The sequence below is a fragment of the Raphanus sativus genome, chromosome 5, assembly GCF_000801105.2.
Source record: "Raphanus sativus cultivar WK10039 chromosome 5, ASM80110v3, whole genome shotgun sequence".
Taxonomy (NCBI): domain Eukaryota; kingdom Viridiplantae; phylum Streptophyta; class Magnoliopsida; order Brassicales; family Brassicaceae; genus Raphanus; species Raphanus sativus.
Window position 1 is genome coordinate 4,207,407 of NC_079515.1, and position 22,741 is coordinate 4,230,147.

A 22,741-nucleotide genomic window follows, 5' to 3' on the forward strand; every position below is an offset into this window, starting at 1 on the left:
TGATCTTATTAATCAGGAGTTGAAGGAATGTGATGTTGATCTACTGGAACAATATGTCAGCCCTGCTGACATACCCCTTATAAGGAGTTTGGCCATAAGCACAACTCATAAGCCTGACACATTTTGCTGGAGCTTCACAAGAAATAGACAATATACGGCAAGTCGGGATATTGGGTTGCTCAAAATCTTTTGAAGGATGCAGACGAAAAACAAGTATTAGAGCCAAGTATTACAAAGCTTCAAGCCTTTGCTTGGAAGATAAAGGCGCCGAAGAAAATTTGTCATCTTATATGGCAATTGTTAACTGGTCAAGTGGCAGTAACGAGAAATCTAGTAAGGCGAAATATGAGATGTGATAATTACTGTCCGAGATGTGGTGCGCCAGAAGAATCAGTAACACATGCTATTTTCGAATGCCCACATGCTCTACAAGTTTGGTTACACTCATCAACTCCAACGAGTCCTACTGTTTTTCCAGCATCAAGTATATACACGAATATGAACTACCTCTTCTGGGAAAAGAACGGTATACTTGAAACAGATCAAGACAGGGATCCTTATCCCTGGTTGATTTGGTATATCTGGAAGGCTCGAAATGATAAACTCTTTAGGGGCATAGACAGAGATCCTCTGGAACTAGTTCGATATGCTGAGAGTGAGTGTCAAGCTTGGTTTAATGCCAATGAAACGATATCACCAGTGGTACAAGAGAGTAACGTAGAGGAACCTCAAGTCATAAGCTTGAGCAATATTTGTTTGCTGGATGGATCTTGGACATCTCAGGTCCAATTTAGTGGGTGTGGATGGGTCTGGTTGGACAGTGGGGGAATCACGCAACTCATGGGATCACATAACTTACCCAGAAGAGAATCAGCTCTGCACTCAGAAGTGGAAACACTTCGATGGGTGATGGAGAATATGCTTCAACATTCAACTTGCCAGAACTTTAGAACAGACTGCAAGAATTTGATTGCTATGATCAAGGAACCTCATGCTTGGCCAAGTTTTGCTACGGAACTAGAGAGGATAGAGACACTGCTCATATGCTTCCCAGACTTCAAGATTTCTTATATTCCTAGAGCGCGTAATCAGATTTCTGATTTTTTAGCTAAGACAGCTAGATCTTTTCATATGAAGTTACATTTTATTGGTTGTTCTATTCCGGTCTAGTTACCCAAACCACGTCAAGCTTAAGTAATAGAATAGCCGTTTGCCGTCAAAAAAAAAACTAATTCATATTAGGATATATAAGTTTTTATCGTAGTTCACTAATTCATTTAATTAATAATTTTGTCACTCTTTTTTTTTTGCGTTTCTTGTATCACTCTTCCATTGATGAGGCAGGCATCATTATTGACAAAGTTTGTAGATCATGCTAATCATGGTACAATATTTGTTTGTCAAGATTTTTGGAACTCAAATTTTAGCAATACCAATTGTTGTGTTGTTTTAGTTAAAAGACATTTTTGTGGGTTTAAATTGGAATGGCGACACGTCGACAACATCAATATCAACACAAAGCAATTGTTATTGTTGGTTCCTACATCCCATATGGTGTTTTTTAAAAAGCTTTTTGTTTTGTTCTATATCTAATCTAATAGTTTTTTTTGTTTTGTTCATGTAGTGAATAAGTCTCTTTGGATAATCGAAATTATAAATAGCCTAATGTTTTTTTTTGACTTTTAACCAAAACAAAACAGCATGGTCCAGTCCAGTTATTATTCCACACTGATTTGACATTGCAAACCACTAGGAGACAAAGTGATCGCTAAACCAAAGTAAAGAACGCAAAACGCAAGTGGGCCGACACAATCCTAACTATTTTGACGCCCACTTGTTCACCTTCTCTGTTCATTGCCCACTCTTTTTGCACGCGAAGAGTAATTTTCTTACAATCCATGGATTTAAATTTAACCACAGTTACTAAAAAAACAAAATAAAAATAAGACAGGACGTTGCTTCTGTCAGCTGGCTCGGACCGACCTCATACCTCCCGCTTTCTCTTGTCCCCGCCCCGAGCCTAGAGGCTACGCCGTCGCCGCCTCCGGTCAGTCCAATTAACGGCCAAGCAAACGTCTTTAACGGTTTGGGCTTGGAAGCTATAAAAATCCCTAACTGATCAACGCTTCCTGTTTTCACGGAGGAGCGAGGCGAAGATCAGTCTCTCACGCTCACCCGTAAGTTTTTTTTTTGGTTAAACCCTAATAATGGGCAATTTAAAGCTTGGATTTTTAGGGTTTTTGTGTGATGCAATCTTAGGTTTTTTTTTTGTAACTGAATGTGTTGGGTTGGGGCTGATACTGTGAAAGATCAAACCTTTAAGCTTCGTTGGAATGTTGGCCTTGTAGGCCTCTCGAGATGGTTGGGCTTGAAGATAGTGCTGAGAGGAGGGAGAGTTCACGAGCTGTAGAGAATGGTTTTGCCAATGCGTCTCAATCGCCAAAGGCTACTACTACTCAAGGGAATAATAACGATACGCTTTCATATGCGAACATTCTCCGAGCGAGGAACAAGTTCGCTGATGCGCTTGCTCTCTACGAGACTATGCTGGAGAGAGATTGCAAGAACGTCGAAGCTCACATTGGGAAAGGGATATGCTTGCAGACGCAGAAGAACAAAGGGGATCTTGCTTTTGATTGTTTCTCCGAAGCGATCAGGTTGGATCCTCATAACGCTTGTGCCCTCACCCACTGTGGGATACTTCATAAAGAAGAAGGACGCCTCGTTGAAGCTGCTGAGGTTTGACATAAGCTGCTGAGGCTCCTGATTTTTGTTTAATTATCTAAATGGTCATACTTTGTACAGTCCTACCAGAAAGCACTGATGGCAGACGCATCATACAAGCCAGCAGCGGAGTGTTTAGCCATTGTTTTGACCGACCTTGGAACTAGCCTGAAGCTGGCTGGGAATACACAGGAGGGAATTCAAAAGTACTACGAAGCCCTTAAGATTGACCCTCACTATGCTGTAAATTTTTCTGATCTTTCTTCATTCTGTTTTGTGTTGTTTGCCCTGGTACCATTTAACTGCTTCTCTAACCAATAACGCTAAAAATTTCCTTATGCAGCCTGCATATTACAACTTAGGTGTTGTGTACTCCGAACTGATGCAATATGACACTGCGTTGGGCTGCTACGAGAAGGCTGCACTTGAGAGGCCTATGTATGCCGAAGCGTATTGTAACATGGGTGTCATCTATAAGAACCGTGGTGACTTGGAGATGGCAATTACTTGTTATGAGAGGTAACATATATCTTATCTCGTTGCTAAATATTAGTTGTTGTTTAAGTGCTTTGCTGAGAGTACATGGCACTGATTTTTTTATTTTTTCTGCCATTAGATGTCTAGCTGTATCTCCAAACTTTGAGATTGCAAAGAATAATATGGCCATAGCTCTGACAGATCTAGGAACAAAGGTAATAAATAATCCTTAACTTCTAAAAAATTCTTTATGAACTTTTTTTTTTGTTTAGCTTTGGTAATAATGCTTTTACTATTGGTGAGTAGCTGTGAGCACATCTGAGTTGACTATGATATTTCAGGTTAAACTTGAAGGCGATGTGAGCCAAGGAGTGGCATATTACAAGAAGGCTCTCTATTATAACTGGCACTACGCAGATGCTATGTATAATCTTGGGGTCGCTTATGGTGAAATGCTGAAGTTTGACATGGTATTTAATTTGTGGTTTATTCAAATGAGAGGTGGAGCCAAATAATGAACTCTGTCTGTGATCATGATTGTGTTCTCTATGTGCAGGCGATTGTCTTCTATGAGCTTGCTTTCCACTTCAATCCACAGTGTGCTGAGGCTTGCAACAACTTGGGAGTACTTTACAAAGACCGTGACAACCTTGATAAAGCCGTGGAGTGTTATCAGGTATTTTTATTTTATGCAAAAATGATTTCATTGTTTATTTGTGGCTAACAATACTCCCAACCCTTTGTAGATGGCTCTGTCAATCAAACCAAATTTTGCACAGTCGCTTAATAACCTTGGTGTCGTCTACACAGTCCAGGTTTGATATAAGATTAAGTGTGGCTTAATGTTTCCTTGATGAATCTAATCTATACACTCAATCGAGTGATTTTTATACTACAGGGGAAAATGGATGCTGCTGCAAGCATGATCGAGAAGGCAATCCTTGCAAATCCAACTTATGCAGAAGCCTTTAACAACTTAGGTTTGATTCCTCTCTTCTGTTATGTTCCTTACGTGAGACCAGACCACTGTTTGTTAAATTATATTCCTTTTAGATTTAATGTTTTTTTTTTAATCTTTTCCTACTTTCCTGGAGCTAGGTGGTGTTTTTTAGTTTCGGTTTTAACCAGTTTCATGGTGCGATTCAAATGTAGGTGTTCTTTACAGAGACGCTGGAAATATAACGGCGGCTATTGATGCTTATGAGGAGTGCCTTAAGATAGATCCAGATTCTCGCAATGCTGGCCAGGTAAATTCCCTAGCTCTTCTTTGATATGACGTTGAAAAGATATATGCGTGTGAAACCTACTTCTCCGTTATGTAGAACCGATTGCTTGCCATGAATTACATAAATGAAGGACTCGATGACAAACTATTTGAGGCTCACAGGTTAGAACATATATCATGAGTAGTGTGGTTTGCTCTTATGGGACTTACAGTGGTAATTCTTCTGAACACAGAGACTGGGGTTGGCGCTTCACAAGATTACACGCACAGTACACTTCGTGGGACAATCTTAAAGATCCAGAGCGACCTATTATCATTGGATACATCTCCCCAGATTTCTTCACTCATTCAGTATCTTATTTCATTGAAGCGCCCCTCACGCATCATGATTACACAAAGTACAAAGTTGTGGTTTATTCAGCGGTAGTTAAGGTAATGTTTTATTTTTCTCCTTTCCGTCAATGCAATTAATTTCCTTGTTTCTCGTTGCACATTATCCTTTTTTGAGCAAATCCTTTCTCTCTTGTGGTTTTACAGGCAGATGCGAAAACATTCAGGTTTAGGGATAAAGTATTGAAGAAAGGTGGAGTTTGGAAAGATATATACGGAATAGATGAGAAAAAGATTGCAAGTATGGTCCGAGAAGATAAAATCGACATTTTGGTAGAACTCACTGGCCATACAGCGAACAACAAGTTGGGAACAATGGCCTGCAGACCAGCACCTGTTCAGGTGAGAGGATATTAAAAAATTGTTTTTCAGATTTTTGTTTTTTTGGTGACTTTTCGTTTCAAGTTTGCTTTAATTGGTTTTTAATTATTAGGTTACTTGGATCGGCTATCCAAACACGACGGGTTTACCCACTGTTGATTACAGAATTACTGATTCGTTGGCTGATCCACCAGATACCAAGCAGAAGTACGTTCTTGTTCATAACAGAATGGTGATTTAAATAGAATCCTTAAAAATATCTCTTTTGTGTGTATCTAATTGCAGACAGATAGAGGAGCTGGTAAGGCTTCCGGAGTGTTTTCTTTGCTATACACCATCTCCAGAGGCTGGTCCTGTTTGTCCAACACCCGCTCTTTCCAATGGCTTTGTCACATTTGGTAGTTTCAACAATCTCGCAAAGGTTAGATTATACTTGTCCTTGGATCATAGTATCTCTTTTAATGGGTTTTAATGGTTTATCTCTGCGTTTTTTGGAATCAGATCACTCCTAAAGTGCTGCAAGTGTGGGCTAGGATACTGTGTGCAGTCCCCAATTCTCGTCTGGTGGTAAAATGCAAACCTTTCTGCTGCGATAGCATTAGGCAGAGGTTTCTCACGACGCTGGAGCAGCTTGGGTTAGAGTCAAAGCGCGTTGATCTCTTGCCGCTGATTCTTTTCAACCACGATCATATGCAAGCTTATTCCTTAATGGATATAAGGTCAGTTTTGATACATTGTACATTTTTGCTACTGAAACACGCTGATGCAACTATACGATTCACATTCATGCAGTTTGGACACATTTCCTTATGCTGGAACCACCACTACCTGTGAATCTCTCTACATGGGAGTTCCATGTTGGTGTTAGTCTTCTCAGTAACGTTGGTGAGTTCTTGGTAAAGTATGGTTTCTTTCTTACAAGGGACACGGTGTTCAGCTTATGCAACCGTTTCTTTGATTTAGGTTTAGGACACTTGGTTGCTAAAAACGAGGATGAGTATGTGCAGTTATCTGTTGATCTAGCTTCCGATGTCACCGCTCTTTCAAAACTGAGGATGAGTCTCCGGGACCTAATGGCGGGATCTCCTGTTTGTAACGGCCCTTCCTTTGCTGTTGCTCTTGAATCCGCATACCGAAATATGTGGAAGAAGTACTGCAAAGGTGAAGTACCTTCTTTGAGGCGAATGGAAATGCTGCAGAAAGAGGTCCAAGAAGATCCCTTAACCTCAAAGGACTTGGGATCACCGAGACTCAGCTTTACTGGAGAAGCCACTCCTTGTCTCAAGGCCAATGGTTCTGCTCCTGTGCCTTCCTCTTTACCAACCCAATCCTCGCAGCTCTCGAAGAGAATGGACTCCATTAGTTAACAGGAAAGCCAGAGACGCCAGCTAACCAAGCTGCTGTTTTATGCGGAAAAGATGTATGAAAACTCAATGAGTTTGCAGATTCTGTACCCATATGGGTGAAGATGTGAAAGAGAGAGTCCATGAGATCTTCCTCCCTTTTTTACTTCCAAGACTATAGGAACTAGTTTTAGATTACTGTGTGTGTAGTAAAAAAACAGTAAAAATCACTTCCTTTTCTTTGTTTGGTTGTCTTCTACCAACTCTTAGTTTAGCTTTTGACAATGATTCTTGGGAAGTTTAATAGGTGGATGAATGATGTGTATTTGGAGTTTCTGTCTCATTTGAGAGAGATCAAGCTGTTGTATCAATTAGGTTCTAAGGCCTTTTAGATTGATTGTTTTCATGTGTTGAGTAATGAATCATATGACAGTAAATATCCTTTTCTAATTTATATCCAAAGCTTGTCAGTGACTAAACTATTTCATAAACTTTAAAAATCATGCTAAATAGTTGGCATGAAAGGACAGACAAAGTGAAAACCATAAACATTATGAACACACTTTTGACTTTGTATTATTCTTTTACTTAATGTTAACCAACTCCATATCTCTTTGTTTATTCAGTGTGAAGAGAGCAAAAAGAAAGCAACTAATACTCTCCATTATCCATTTCTTCTGCTCCATTTATTCCACCAAAACCCTAAATTTCCTATAAAAACCATAATCCCGTTGCTCTCGTTCACCACCAAATCATCAAACAAACAACACAGAAGATTAGTCTAAAGCAACCAAATCAAAGAGACATGAAGAACGAATCTACATTCATTGATGTTCCTGCAGATTCCAGCTCAGCAATGAAAGGGAAAGCTCCTCTAATCGGTGTAGCTAAAGACCACACTGCAAGTGGCTCAGGTGGATACAACAGAGGCCTCTCAGTCTTCGACTTCCTCCTCCGTTTAGCTGCCATTGTTGCAGCATCAGTCGCCGCTGGAACCATGTTTACTAGCGACGAGACTCTTCCTTTCTTCACTCAGTTCTTACAGTTCCAAGCTGGCTACGACGATCTACCAACTTTCCAGTAACGACTTATACTGATGCTTTGATCAGTTATATAGCTTCCTTGTGGCGCAAGTCACCTTACTAAGGTCATGTTTTTTTTTTCTTTTTTTCCAGGTTCTTTGTGATTGCCATGTCCTTGGTTTCAGGATACATCGTCCTTTCACTTCCTATCTCCGTAGTTGCCATCGTTCGCCCTCTCGCCGCCGCTCCAAGACTCCTCTTGCTCGTTCTTGACACTGTATACATATACTTAAAAACACTACTACTTCAATATTGTTAACATGAGTATGATGTGATTAAAACACTAATTAAGTAAGAGTGCTTTGGTGTTGGTGGTGTACAGGCGGTTATGGGGTTGACCATGGCGGCTGCATCATCTGCGGCGGCGATATCTTATGTAGCACACAATGGAAACCAGAACACGAACTGGCTTCCCATTTGCCAACAGTTTGGTGACTTCTGTCAGAAAACCAGCGGGGCTGTGGTCTCTTCCTTTGTCGCCGTCGTGTTTTTCATGATCCTGGTTGTCCTCTCCGGAGTCGCTCTCAAAAGACACTAATACAAAAAAATACTCTTATAAAATGTGGTCACTATCTTATAATATTATTCATCCTCCCTTTGTTAATGTTGTATTAATCTTTTTAAAAGATGAAACTGTGATTGTAGCTCTGCTTTTATTAAGAAAAAAAAATGAAATGATTTTCTCAAATCTCATCTCCTTTGATCTTATATCTTATACTCTGGCAATTTTTAAAAGATAGACTTTTTAATATTTTTACATATATCCAAAAAACGTATTAAATCACTATAATAAATTTATCATTTTCAGTAATTTTTTTTATCAGTTTTTAACCAATAATAATCTAGTAATACCAATTAATTTTCTTAAAATTTATAAATTTTTCATAAGAACATAAAATATACATTTTTTGAAACAAAATATTTTTCAAAATCATAAATCTTTTAGAAACGGAAAAAGTATATTATAAAGAATAATTGCACTCCTTACCCACCAAACTCACCCTATTTGCATTCCACACACTAAATCCCCCAAATTTTCTTCCCCATCACTACCATTCCCCCCCCCCTCTCCTATGGCAAATCCCTAATATCCAACTTTTTTAGGATTTTGAGCAAATTCACTCTATTATAAATCTCTCATAAATTTATAAACCTAGAATCCCCTTCTTATTAACCAAGAAGCATTTTTAAAGAGTAACCTTTGGTTTGTAAGTTATTTACGGGTGTGCCATGCTGACGTGTCGGCACCATATTCATTCTCAGCCCATTTGTATATTTGCCCTCAACTCACTAGAATAATTACATAAATCTGTCATTGTCATATAATATACTCTCATCGTCAAACATTAATATAATTCATCGAATTATTTAGCATTCAATTCCGATTTATCCGTTTATGGCAACGTTCATATAATTACGTGTATGACTTAAATGTTTGAATTTATTGTGTTTTGTTTCATTTGTTTATATATAGGAAACTCGGCTGGTGGACTTTAATTTGGTGTCAGATTTGGTGAGTACTATGATTTGCAATTTATGATCCTTCTATAATGATTAGGCAATTTATGATCCTTCCATATATAATGATATTGGTATGTCCGAAAAGTATGAATATTTTAAATATAAATGTAAGTGGTTCATTTTATAGTTTTGGTTCATTTTAGGAGACATCCTTCATTTTATAGTTTTGTTTAGATTGCAATTATATCCTACTCATAATAATTGTTTTCAAAAATCTATACTCGGATTACTATTGGATATATCCCCTTCTTATTAATCAAGGAGCAATTTTTGAGAGTAACATTTGTTCTGTAAGTTATTTACATGTGTGCCATGCTGACGTGGCGGCATCATATTCATTCTCAGCCCATTTTTAGATTTACCCTCAATTTACTAGAATAATTACATATGAATGTCATTGTGATACATGTGCATAATCGACTTATATAATATAGTCTCATAACCGAATTATTCGCATTCAATTAATGATGCATCCGTTTATAGCAACCTTAATTTACTGCCTTTAATTTCGTGTATTAATTTAATGTCACTAATTTATTGTCTTTAGTTTCGTGTGTACATTTATAGCAACCTTTGTAGAGCGATTTTAATTTGGTTTCGATTTTGGAAACTACTATGATTGGCAATTATGATCCGTCCATAATGATTAAACAATCATTCCTTATATCATTCATTCATTTTCAAAATAGACAATTATGCTGTCATTCAAGGAGTGGCAATTATGAGTACAAAAATATCGGGTATTAATTGCATAATACTAACTGAAATTTAAACTTGGTGCACAAGATCTAAAAATATATATAATGATAGTGGAGGTCATTCCGAACAAAATAAGTCGTGTACATGTAGGTGTGACTATATAAGGTTTCTATTACTTTTATTGCCTTATAATTCGTGTACATGTTGCTCCTTTTTTTGTCTGATAACAATCCGTCTAATGGTTTTCAGGGTTTTAACCAGAGCATTTTCAAGCGAGAGACTAAGAATCGAAGTGGAGCTTTATCTTTCCAATTCACAGGTTTTTGTAATTCACATTTTTTTTAATGTTTACTTTTAAGTATATTACTTTTATCTTTACCTTTCTAATTCACAGGTTTTTCTGCGAGAGACTAAGAATCGAGTTCAGACTAAGAATCGAATTTGAGCTTTACCTTTCTAATTCACAGCTTTACCTTTCTAAGTCGGTAAAAAAATACTGACTTGCTTTACCTTTCTAAGTCGATAGGTTTTTTTTTTCAAATTAGGCCACAAGTATCTTTCCTTATTTCTTTTATGTTTATTTTTAAGAATATTATATGCAGCTGTTTGTTACTCTTTGTTATTTTAATATTTTTGATTAGCAGTTATATAATTTCGGTAAATGAATAGACTTGATTTTTTTTTGAATTGTTGTTTATTGATTATTAGCTAATAATCAAGAATTTGATAATAGTCTCATTCATGGAAGACCAACTCAGAGAAAGCAGCCACAGAAGATATGTTTTATTATATGATTTATATTTGGTGTTCATATTTTCATATACAAATATGAGGACTGGCCACATATTTATTTAATTTATTATAATTGTCACACATATAAATAATATGGAGAATATATATATAGAGAATATGAAATTTAATATAAGTAGGGAACTATATATCTAGCATATTGTAAACTCTACCTACAAATTACTTGGTAAAACAATATATTTAAAGCTTCTTCACACAAGTTTGTCAACATTAATTGGATTTTTAATTTATGTAAATATATGAATATATGGTGGAGCATTGATAGTAATACATTTACTACTCAAAATATTCTCACGAGATTATATCTTTCTTTTTTTAATATAAAACGAATAAATTCAATATTGGACTAACAATCTAACATATAATTACTTTTCATTTATTGATTAATAGGTGAATACATTTATGAACAAATTCAAATTAATAAATATGTATCATCCCTTTCTTATTAATAGGGAAGAAAAATAAAAAATAACCTTTTAGTTAATACTTATTTACCCCAATACCATGCTGACATGTCTGTTCCACAATTCTCTTCAAACCATATTTAGAAATATCCTTAACTTACTAAATATATTACAGGTTTTGCCATTGGTCTTAATTCTCTCAAATATTGGTTTAGACTATAGTTACACATATAAATCTTTTTCCTATTTATGACAGTGTTTCGAACACTATAAATAAGAAATATGAATCCTTGCGTTACGCAATAAGAAAATTGGAAATAAGCAGTGATTAATTACTCTATATATTTGACTATATTAATAAAGAGAATAATTTAGTTTCTTATTCTGTACAAAGTAAGTTACTCATAGTTAGCAACATTTATGCGAGATTTTCCTAATCAAAATATGAAAATTTATTTTTGCATTTAAAGTAAAGATACGCGTACTAAGTATGATTATTTAATTTGACCAAAAAGTATGATTATCCTCTATATATTAATAAAGAAACATTTAAAAAGTTGTAACCTTAAGTTTGTATTAACTAAAAAAATCTTGCTTAAGTGTCACTTAATTATGATGTTAATTTTGTTTACGTGGCACCATAAAAATTAATTAAAAATTAGTAAGTTCAAAATCCAATTTCTAGGAAATATTATATTAATCCAAACATAAATGTATATGATATGATAAACTTAATACTCGACGATCTCATTAAATTAATACTCGGCGATCTCATTAAATTAATACTCAACGATCTCATTAAATGATACTTTCTTTAAATGGCTCAAGGTTGATTTATATTGTGATTCAACATAATATTTTTTTAAAAAAAATGTGTAAGATATACTCTTAGTCCATATTACTAAAACAGTAATTTAAATCAAAATTTACTATATATTATGGTCTAAGTATTGCATGCTTTTGGTATAAAACAGAAACTAATGATTTTCTAAGTGTTGTTTTTTTAATTAATAACAAAGAGACGCTTTGATAAAATAATAGCAAAAGAGACGCAGCTATTCAAAATTGTTTTGTTAATAAAAGAACAAATATTTTATAGCAAAGAGACACAATTTTAGTTTAGTTTTCAAATTTGTAATTGTCTTTTTTAATATTTTAATTTTCCATCTTATATTTTCAAAACGAAAGTAAAAATCTGATATTTTGAAAATTAGTATAACTTCAAAATCGAAAAATATTTAAATTTTATTTACTGACAAGTTAGTAAAAGAAAATATCCATATGTATCAGCCCAACATATAAATGATTATATAAACAAACAAAAATTGTAAAAAATTTCAATCATATATAAATCTCAAATTTGTCAATACAATATGTTTAATTAGAAAATAACTATTTATTTCGGATTATCTATAATCAATGTCGTTTAAATGTTCTTTTTAATTCTAATTGAGTCGAAATAGGATCAATCGTAAACTGCCGGTATTATGATCATTAGAAGACAGTAAAAATCCTAATATTTGAACCAAATTTTCCTGATACATAATTTATGTATCAAACTCTTTTGGTAAGTTTAAATTAATTGTTTTTATACCATATTGTTTGAATAGTTGAGAAACGTTTTGACCAAGTTAATGATTCCACCAAATTTTTAAGCTTGGTACAAAATTTTGAAGAAGTTCTATATGATAGGTTTAATTTAAGATAATAATATACTTTGTCACCAAGTCTAAAATTTCGACAACTTAAAACAACTTTGCTAAATATGTTTGTGGTAGTTATTGAAAATTTACGTAAATGTTGGTTCAATATATCACATTAAAATATGGTTTTTAGATAATTAGTGCTAATTATTTTAACTTTCCAAACAATCCGAAAACCTATCTATGCCTACTATATATATACGGTTGAGTTTTTCCTTATAAATACCATCAAATGTTTTCATAACCATTAATCTATGATTATAAGAATATCAATGATATTTCATTTTAATTGTTTGATTTGAGCTTCTATAATTTTTTATGTGTACCAAATATTTATACTTAATTAATTATTCTACATTGAAAAAAACATAAATATCAAATATATTTTAAACACAAAAACACATGTATTCAGAAATCATGAAATTTTACAATATGAAAACATAAATTTTAAAATAAATATTTCACCATGCGCAAGGCGCAGGTCTTATCCTAGTTAAAATTAAAATGTCTCCTTATATTTGTTTTCGTTTACCTGTCGACGTCGCGTACGTATATTTTTTATTTCAGGAGATGCTGGGTAAAGATAATGCTACGGAGAGTAGCAAAGAAAGATCTAACGTGGCGTCATTTTAAGTGGACCGTCACGCAGTTATTTAGTCGACCGTCACGCAGTGGATAAAGAGTCTTCCTGGTGCCACGTCACCTCCTTTTTATTCTTCATCTCCTTCACCGTTTTCTCGTTCGTCAAATCTTCACCAGTTCCTCTGACCAACCAAAATCGTGGAAATATTTTCTTTTTCCCGCTGGTTTTTTTGAGTAAAACGTTTCATGTAGATGGCAGCTAAACTACATCCACCTGGTCTCGTATCGTCAAGGTAAAATCAATCTCCCCCCCCCCCCCCTCCGATTCATCACTGTTCACTTATTAATAGCTTTCGCGATTGTTCTTGAGGATGATCATACGCGTATTTCGTTTATATATTTTACTTGTTGAAAATTAATGTTGCGGAGATAGGCTTTGAACCGGTGACCTCTAGGTTATGAGCCTCGCGAGCTGATGGTTTTAGGATTTTTAAAATTAGAGGTTAGGAAGAAGTCAAGTCTTGGTGGTTAGGGTTTCTCGATTGGTTTCTAGTTTTAAGCACTAGCCAGAAAGGGAAAGTGAGATTTGATTGTTCTTCTGCTCAAGGAATCTGATTGTTCTCAATCAGTGATTGCTTATTGGTTACTCATCGATCTTCTTCCTTTGCAGCTCTTCAACTCCACGTCAGCCGCGGATCCCTATTGTATCTTTCGTATCCTGCAAAAAGGCGGTGCAGTTATCAAACTGCTTGAGCACTAGTCCCAGGAGCCAAGTGTTTGTTAGATATGGTTTTCTCGAAAGGAGTTCGCATTACAAGAAGAAAGCACGGAGGAGGAGGCTTGTGCAGCCTTTTCTCCTGGCTTCTGCTGAAGACGGAGTAGCTGTTAGTGGAGGAAGTTCCCAGTCAGGAGGATCTAGTAGTAGCAGTAGTAGTGTTGGGGAGGTGAGGGCCAAGCTGGCGGCGGCGGCGGGGTCGTTGCAAGAGGAAAGCTACTGTAATGGACTCGTCCAGTCTCTTCACGACGCTGCGAGGACTCTCGAGTTTGCTGTCAAGGAGAAGATTACTCCGCCGAGGTTTTCGTGGTTCTCTGCTACGTGGCTGGGAGCTGATAGGAATGCTTGGTTGAAGACTCTTTCCTATCAGGTCTGTGCCTTTTTGTTTACAGAATGCGTTGTCCTCAGTATGCTCGATTTATCTTTACATAACTTGATTTTACAGGCTTCTCTGTACTCCTTACTACAAGCTGTAAATGAGATTTCATCGAGAGGGAATAACAGAGACGAGGATGTTAACGTCTTCGTTCAGAGGAGGTACTGCCTGATTTTACCTTTTTATATGCAGACTGCGTCCTTTTCAAGAAATTATATTTCTCTTACTGCGCTGGTAGATTGTTAATTAGTTTTAGTTGTTTATGCAATGCCTAAGTTGGCTTTCTGATTCATACATCTTCTCCAGCTAAGCCGTTCTAATGAATCTCAACATGGCTATGTTAACTAGCGAACACAAACTCGCTAGTCTTATGCAGGACAATTGACAATAAGATTCTGTGAGATTTGTTTTCCTGCTTACCCATCAATGTTGGAAATCTTGCTGGAAATGGCCCATGCTATCTAGAACTTAACCTTTGAGTTGTTTTCCTAGTTTCTTATATTCAAAAATTTTGGCGTTTTACAGCTTATCACGCCAAGCTGCTCCCCTTGAGAATATGATGCGGGACACTCTATCATCCAAACATCCTGAAGCCTATGAATGGTTTTGGTCTGAGCAAGTTCCTTCTGTAGTGACATCTTTTGTGAATTATATTGAGGGGGATCAACGCTTTCTTGCCGCCACTTCTCTGTATGTTTTCTCTTTTAAATCTCCTTCTTTTCAGTTAAACTTTCTCGAATCTTACTTCTTATTTAGTAAGTTCTATAAAACACTAGTTTGACTGTGGAGTTCTGATGAAGTGACGGTGCTTTATGGTTCATTCCAGCTATACTTCTAAAGGAAAGTCCTCCGCTGCAAGTAATGAGATTGAGGTGTCACTTCTCATGCTTGTACTCAATTCCATTGCAGCAATCACGAAACTTGGCCCAGCAAAATTTTCCTGCCCACCCTTCTTTTTGTCGCTTCCAGACACAACTGGAAGACTGATGGAAAAAGTTGTAGATTTCGTTCCACTCCCTCAAGCGTATCATTCAATCAAAAGTATAGGCCTACAAAGAGAGTTTCTTACTCATTTTGGTCCTCGGGCAGCACTGGGCAGAGTAAAAGGTGACTCTGCTACAGATGAAGTTGTTTTCTGGGTTGATCTTATACAGAAACAACTGCAGCGGGCTATAGATCGGGAGAAAATATGGTCAAGGTTAACAACTTCCGAAAGTATAGAGGTAAAAATTAGAGGACACACCTAAGGAGGTTTTAACTTTTTTTTGCAGTTGTCATACAAGTTCTTAGATGTTTGACTATCAGGAACATAATATATTGCCTAGCTTACACTACTTTTTGAACATGAGGAAGTGACGCAAACAGTTTATAAATCAAAGGAAAACTACTACAGGATCTAAGATAAAGGGACGCTTATTGGAAGACTTTAGTTTATAGATATTTTTAAGTAAAAAACAGTGATTCAAGTTTGTCTGTTTTATCCTGTTGTAAGATTTATGTCAGTATACTTGTGTATAATTCGTCTGGGGTTAATTGGGACCTGTCGGTGCCTTGCAGGTTTTAGAGAGGGATTTAGCCATCTTTGGATTCTTCATTGCCTTGGGCAGGAGCACGCAGTCCTATTTAGCTGCAAATGGTTTTGATTCTCTTGAGAACCCTTTGGAAGACCTTGTTAGGTAACTGTCATTATTTCAATCTCTTTCCATTCCCACTAACTTCTGTAAGTTTGTGTTTGCTTATCACTGTCTTGCTTCATGCTCGTTCAACTTATATGTTTCAGGCATCTCATTGGGGGCAGCGTCCTGTACTATCCACAACTTTCAGCCATCAGTTCATACCAACTGTATGTAGAGGTAGGCATAATCAAATCATCGGTGGAAACTTCCTGCAACCATTTTGATGTCTTATTATGGAACTGTTGTTATATAGGTTGTTTGCGAAGAACTAGAATGGATTCCTTTCTATCCGAACAGTACTGGCGCACAGCCTCCAAAACAATCACACGGGCATAGGAGCAAACCAGAAGGGCCACCTAATTACGAAGTTATTCCCCAGGTGCTGGATGTTTGTTCTTATTGGCTGCAGAGCTTCATTAAACATAGTAAATGGCCAGAGAACCCTTCTAATGTCAAGGCAGCAAAATTCCTATCCAAGGGGTATTTTACATAGTCTACTCAATATTTGGATTATAGATGAAGTAATAAGGAACCTTGTTGACTTTGTTTCTTAATGTTTAGGCACAAGAGTGTGATTCGGTGCAGGGAAGAACTGGCGATATCAAAGTAAGATAACGAAAATCCACACTCTCTGTTCTATGCATTCATGCCTGCATGTGGAAAATTACTCTCCTGCCTGATTGGTGTATTGTACTAATACTGGAGAATGCACTTGAGAATGCAAACCTACAATTTTAGGCTTCTTGGATACCTACAATTTTTGCTGTAGTTACAATAATTGTGTGGAAAACATCCTTTAACTTTTGGGACCTTCCATTATCAGTAACTATCATTCGGTAGACCATAGGCATTTGAATAAGGCTCGATGGATGTAACATAAACCATTTTTACAGGAATGCTTCATCAGCTGTTACAGAGTCGGACTCATTTGACAAGGTTGGTCTTCTGTCGATTATTTTTTTTGGGAAGGACCACTATCCTCTGTACACTACTTGGATCTGATTCCATTAAAGTGTTGTGGTATCGACAATATATATACTAACAGTACATAGTCCTCAGGCCCTAGAAAGTGTAGATGAAGCCCTCGTGAGATTGGAAAGCCTGCTACAGGAGTTGTATGTATCCAACTCATCGTCTGGAAAGGAACAAATAAAAGCCGCTTGCTCTGACCTTGAGAAAATACGGAAGCTTAAAAAAGAAGCTGAGTTTTTGGAGGCAACATTCAGAGCCAAAACAGCTTCCCTGCAACAGGTTTTTATATCTCATTTGTCATTTTTTTTGGTTCTGTCCAGATTCCAGTATTATATATCTGAATGCTAAGGTTGCGAGATGGACCACAACAGATTTATTGTATCCCTCCTCTTTAAGCGGTGTAGCATCAGTCGAATAATTACAAAGTGCATGTTGTGTTTCTAAATCGTGTGGGAAACTAATACCTCATATGGTTAACTCAGGAGGGTGATAAAAACGATTCCCGGGAATCCTACGAGATACAAAAACGGTATTTTAAAGGGAAAATCACAAAGAATGCAACTAGTTCTGAAGATAAAGGCAACAGGTATGTCATGTATTGCTTGTTATTATTCCTCTTCACGTATACCTTGTTAGTTTGAACGATATAAGCGTCAGTTCTCTTTTTCCACTCTGGTAACAATGACGTAATTGTTATTTCCTCTGCATTAGTATGAGTCGTGGATTCTGGGGATTCTTTGTACGGCCTCCAAAGAGTAATCCTGATCCTGAGTTCTCGGTAAGTACTATTCTGTGATCTTATCTCAGTTGTTCTGCCAAAGTATCATGAAGTCTTTTGAGTATTCTTCTGCACTTGTCTAGTCAGTTACTTGTATATATAATATTTTGTTTTCCTTGAAATAAGGAGATGATGCATCTAAAGTCCAACAATTTCTACAATCACTTATTAAGGATTCAAGAATCTTTTGAACATATGCAGGGGGATGAATTTCCTGGGAAATCCAGTGGAAACTTACTTCCCATGGACTCGGAACCAAATGAAATTAGTCGATTTGAAATCCTAAGGAACGAACTGATAGAACTGGAAATGCGGGTTAAAAGAAGCACTGCTCAGACAATAGATGATGAGGTTAGTAAACAGCTGCTGCTGCAAGATGTCTTTAAGTGTACATTTCTAGTTTAGAAAATGAATATCACGTGTATCGTTAGTGAGTTTCAGTTGGATTAACTGAGGATTATAAAAGGATTTTGGGAATCCTCTTCATGCAACCCATCATTTAGAAATTCTTAAGTTAAAGCCTATATGATGAATAATAATAATTTCGACACTAGCATAATCCTTTTTGGTGCTCTCAACTCTATTACATTCATGGTTAAGCTTCTGAACATGGTAGCAGATGAGATGACCCATCAGCTCCTTTTTAGTCAACCGAAATGGCGGGTCTTAGGTCTATGTATCACTGGTACAAGCTTAGAAATGTTTCTTCATATTATGCAGGAAAGAATCTCTGAAGATTCTCCTCGACCAAGCAGTAGACAAACAGGCGTTCAGTTGGTACAAATAAAGAAGGAAAACATGATCGAGAAAACTCTTCACAAGCTAAGAGAAACCACAACGGTATCAATATCTCCTCCCTTAAAGACTAATGCTATATGGCTTGTTCGGTTTCATTGGATCATTTTCTTTTCCTCTGTCAGCTTTGTTAACATTTTTTTTTCATTTACAGGACGTGTGGCAAGGTACTCAGCTTCTTGCCATTGATTCAGCAGCTGCTATGAAGCTACTTCGGCGATCTCTCATTGGTGATGAATTAACACAGAAAGAAAAGAAAGCTCTGCGCAGAACCATGACTGACTTGGCATCAGTCATTCCCATCGGTATTCTAATGCTTCTTCCTGTAAGTCAATAATTAACCTCCCAGACAAGTTTATGATCACTTCTTTGCTATTCTGATCATGTTATACACTCTGTCCGAGTTACCCAAGTTACATCTTTAGTTAGTTACTTTGTACAAAACTGTGAAGCTGAACCTCTTGCAATGTTCTGAACAGGTTACAGCGGTTGGTCACGCAGCTATGCTGGCTGCAATTCAGAGATATGTCCCAGGCCTGGTACGAAAATCTTCTCGTCGTAATCCATCAGAATTCAAAAACATTTTCTTTGAATCAGTTTCATTAGTATCATCTTCATTCAGATTCCTTCCACATACGGGCCAGAAAGGTTGAACCTATTGAGACAGCTCGAGAAAGTCAAGGAACTGCAAACAAACGAAACTGAGGCCGAAGAAAGCACCGAGAAAATAGCATATGACTAAGAATACTCGTGTACCTCCTCTTTTCATTTTGTTCGGTAATTCATTGCCAATAGCTGCGCGTAGAGGATCTCATTCCATGTGTCAGGTACACCGGGTAAGCACCAGTGACTGCAATCTTGAGGAGCATCTTGAGGAGTTCCTGGCTCTCGATACCGCGAAGGATGAGCATCTTTCCTGAACTCGGTCAGATATGTAATATTCAAAAACTTAACCTTACTATGTTCATATCTCATTCCTTGTATTACTTCAGAGATATAACTGTTGTGGATAGGGTCAGGTTCCATCTTCGTCATATCAATCTCTGGCTCTGTATCTGCATCACACAAACCACCCAAGTTCCATGTCCCATTCCTGCAACACCCAATAAAGCTTAATAAAGCCTAGATTCTAGAGATTCTTGTCTGATTTTTGTGAAACAAGACCTGTAATGCACAGGAGAAAAGCTTCTGAAGAAGACATAACTACTCTCAGAATCTAGCTTTTCTAAAATCCATGACTTCCATGTCTTCAAAGACTTGGCAAAACCCTCCATTACTCCCATTGTCTTGTTCAATTTACCTCCCTCCTGAAAATAGCAACCTCTGCAACAACAACAACAACAACAACAACCAATAAAACCCGTCTTCTTTTCAGAATGATAAACTCAACACGAAGATTCTTACGATTTAAAGGTTTTGTCTTCGTTCCACCAATGTCCTGTGTTGAAGACTAGAACATCAGACCCGACCCATCTTTTCGACTGCCAGTTAAACTCATCGACTCTAACCGTCATCTTGACATCTACCGGTGAGTTCTCAGGTGGCCTAGCAACCACGACCAGAAACGGTGTTCTATGATATTCGACGGTTAGGTTTTGTTCCGGAAACCGCATTGAAAGGAAACCCTTATGCTTGCTTATAGGGCTCCCATTTACCTCATATATCTCAGACTTGTTAGACACGGCTTGTGAAAGCATACACAAGAGAGATTCCCATTGGTTTCTTCCGATGGAATCTCCGACGAACACAATCCTCCCGTTCCTACTCCTCTCCAGAAAATCTCTTGCGTTGAATCTATAAATTGTTTCACACCAAATAAAACCAAGTCTCCATAAAGGAAGTAAAACAAAAACATTGAAGTTGTATTTAACCTAATTATTTGTTTTTAATCCAGACTAATACCTTGAGTTCCAAGCAAGAAAATTACATAAAGAGTGTAACAACATACCGTGGAAGATCGCAGCCGTGTGGTTTCCATCGCCATTGTCGGAAACCAGAATCTTTTCTTCCGTTATTCAGACAACGAAAACCAGGATCCAGAAACCGACAATCTTCTCCGTAAGACGTTTCGTGCATGTCACGTTGTCGTCTACGAACCCATTTTCCGTACGAATAGTCGCATACATTGCCGTTGTTGTTTCTTTGCTCATTCGTTATGGTTTTCGATGATGAAGATAAGAAGCCAAAACAGAGATGAGGCTCGAAGCCGGCAAGATCGACGAATATAATGGAGATTATTAGGAAACTGATGAGAAGAGAGATCCCCACGAAAATATGTTTCTTGAGCTTGAAGGTTGAGAAGAAAGGAGATGAAGATAGAGGGAAGAGTCGTTTTAGAGAATTTGATTCTTGATGATGATCCATGTCCCCATAAGAGATTCGAGACTCTCTCTTTTCTTTGTATAGAGAGGAGACGTGAAAATTACGAATGCGATCTTCTTTTGCCAGAGGAAAATTTTAATAAATATATATATGTTTCAGTAACGCAATAACTCGTAGTTACTTATCCATCCATGCAGAGTAGTAAATTTTGAATCAGATTGTGAGCGACTTGTGAAGCTCATGCAACAGGAGGAGGATTGGCCAGTTATGGCATCAGAGCTCGACGAAATACAAGCTTAATTATTTATCCAAGGAATTTCTTGAAATGTCTATCTTTTGTATTCCTAGATCTTTAAACTTCTGCGCGAGTAGCCTTGCGAAAGGTACCCCCATCACGCGAAGCCGTCTCAACTTTGGTAAACCTTTTTGCACCAAGTTGGCTAGCCAGCCAAGCAGAACCGGGCTCAAAGGGAGAAAGATGAAACATTTGAATGAAGCTCCCAATTTTCTTTAAAAAAACTATATATAATTGTAGTTATATACTCCCTCTGTTTTTTTAAAATTCATGTTCTAGAAAAAAAAATTGTTTTAAAAAGATACATTTTTTACTTTTTCAATGTATTATTTAATGAAAATCTGTTAACTTCAAGAAAATTAATTGTGTTTATTGGATTTTTATTGGTTAAAGATTATGGAAAATTGTTATTCACAAAAATCAATGCATTTTTAATGTGAACTAGATCTTGACCCGCCCAACCGGGCGGATATTTATTTTATGTTTTTAGTTTTTATTTATAAATGATATATTTGTAATATTTAAATATAAATTTAGATTGAAAATTAGCATTTGTAGTTATAATAAAAATTAAAAGTTAAAAAATATTTTGATATAAATTTTAAATTCCTGACTAAAAAATATAGAGATGGGTCATAACTTTTTCCAATTCCAAAATCTTAGCATTATTAATAAAAAATAAAATAATTTATAAATAAATAAAATATATAAACATATTTGAAATTAAAAATAAATTTGTTAAAAAAAATCTTACGCCATTGTTGTTTATTTCTATAGTTTGACCCGTGGCCGTATAAATATTTGCTTTCACTTCAATTTTTTTCTTTGTTCTAATGATATATATATATATATATATGTGTGTGTGTGTGTGTGTGTAAATTAATATGTATTAGATAATTGTTAGTATAACATTTTAAAACAAAAATTTTATTTATTACTTTAAATAATTATATTATGTGATTTTAATCGTCTATTATATCACAGTGTATGATATAAAAATCTAATATTTATAACTAATTGGACTTATATTATAAAAGTGTTATACTAACAATTTATAAATAAAATATTTTATATTTTATTTATATGATATATAAATTGATTTTGATGTGTGAGTTTTATTTTATTATTTTATTATAAATATTGAAAAAATTTAATGTTAACAAAAAAATCTATAAATAAATTTATTTTGGTTAAGATTTATTCTATTAAAGAAATCTATTATTTAAATTAGAAAAAGATATTAAATACTTAAATCTATCATTTAAATAAGGAAAATACAAAATTCTCTACTATCTTTTTTACCAAACAAATTTTTTTAAAAGACTCCTATCTCTATTACCAAACAAAAGCTTAAAGTACTTCTACTTTAATAAGATAGATATAAATAAAATATTTTATATTTTATTTTATATGATATATAAATTGATTTTGATGTGTGATTTTTATTTTATTATTTTTATTAATAAATATT

General features: G+C 35.9%; 4 protein-coding genes across 4 annotated transcripts; 3 read left to right on the top strand and 1 right to left on the bottom strand.

Annotated features, from left to right (window-relative positions):
• Positions 1–1,936: 1,936 nt before the first annotated feature.
• On the top strand, positions 1,937–6,934 carry LOC108863259 (probable UDP-N-acetylglucosamine--peptide N-acetylglucosaminyltransferase SPINDLY). Its single transcript, XM_056986571.1, is given in 19 exon segments — positions 1,937–2,177; positions 2,349–2,739; positions 2,806–2,967; positions 3,068–3,243; positions 3,341–3,416; positions 3,543–3,671; positions 3,758–3,877; positions 3,948–4,016; positions 4,100–4,181; positions 4,354–4,448; positions 4,524–4,588; positions 4,660–4,858; positions 4,964–5,158; positions 5,250–5,344; positions 5,423–5,558; positions 5,639–5,856; positions 5,930–5,995; positions 5,997–6,022; positions 6,101–6,934. Coding segments are annotated over 18 exon segments (2,694 nt in total). The 5' UTR covers positions 1,937–2,177; positions 2,349–2,358; the 3' UTR covers positions 6,505–6,934.
• A 213-nt stretch (positions 6,935–7,147) lies between these two features.
• Positions 7,148–8,250, top strand: LOC108860527 (casparian strip membrane protein 2). Its single transcript, XM_018634393.2, has 3 exons — positions 7,148–7,560; positions 7,656–7,779; positions 7,885–8,250. The coding sequence occupies exons 1-3, from the start codon at positions 7,286–7,288 to the stop codon at positions 8,098–8,100; spliced, it is 615 nt and encodes a 204-aa protein (XP_018489895.2). The 5' UTR covers positions 7,148–7,285; the 3' UTR covers positions 8,101–8,250.
• Positions 8,251–13,412: 5,162 nt separating this feature from the next.
• LOC108862992 (uncharacterized) lies at positions 13,413–19,693 on the top strand. Its single transcript, XM_018637276.2, has 18 exons — positions 13,413–13,574; positions 13,952–14,426; positions 14,502–14,593; positions 14,958–15,122; positions 15,259–15,655; positions 15,990–16,108; positions 16,213–16,285; positions 16,362–16,588; positions 16,670–16,714; positions 17,002–17,044; positions 17,168–17,359; positions 17,563–17,666; positions 17,792–17,858; positions 18,060–18,209; positions 18,579–18,698; positions 18,808–18,978; positions 19,133–19,192; positions 19,276–19,693. The coding sequence occupies exons 1-18, from the start codon at positions 13,534–13,536 to the stop codon at positions 19,393–19,395; spliced, it is 2,661 nt and encodes an 886-aa protein (XP_018492778.1). The 5' UTR covers positions 13,413–13,533; the 3' UTR covers positions 19,396–19,693.
• On the bottom strand, positions 19,419–21,519 carry LOC108862993 (protein trichome birefringence-like 8). Its single transcript, XM_056985953.1, is given in 4 exon segments — positions 19,419–19,804; positions 19,807–19,976; positions 20,058–20,447; positions 20,602–21,519. Coding segments are annotated over 4 exon segments (1,362 nt in total). The 5' UTR covers positions 21,018–21,519.
• Between the last annotated feature and the right edge of the window lie 1,222 nt (positions 21,520–22,741).

Coding starts and splice junctions, on each gene's coding strand:
- LOC108860527 (XM_018634393.2), top strand. CDS start 7,286: ATGAAGAACGAATCTACATTCATTGATGTTCCTGCAGATTCCAGCTCA. Junction 7,561..7,655: donor GACGATCTACCAACTTTCCA/GTAACGACTTAT, acceptor CTTTTTTTCCAG/GTTCTTTGTGATTGCCATGT. Junction 7,780..7,884: donor TCTTGCTCGTTCTTGACACT/GTATACATATAC, acceptor GGTGGTGTACAG/GCGGTTATGGGGTTGACCAT.
- LOC108862992 (XM_018637276.2), top strand. CDS start 13,534: ATGGCAGCTAAACTACATCCACCTGGTCTCGTATCGTCAAG. Junction 16,109..16,212: donor CCTTTGGAAGACCTTGTTAG/GTAACTGTCATT, acceptor TATATGTTTCAG/GCATCTCATTGGGGGCAGCG. Junction 17,667..17,791: donor TCTGAAGATAAAGGCAACAG/GTATGTCATGTA, acceptor CCTCTGCATTAG/TATGAGTCGTGGATTCTGGG.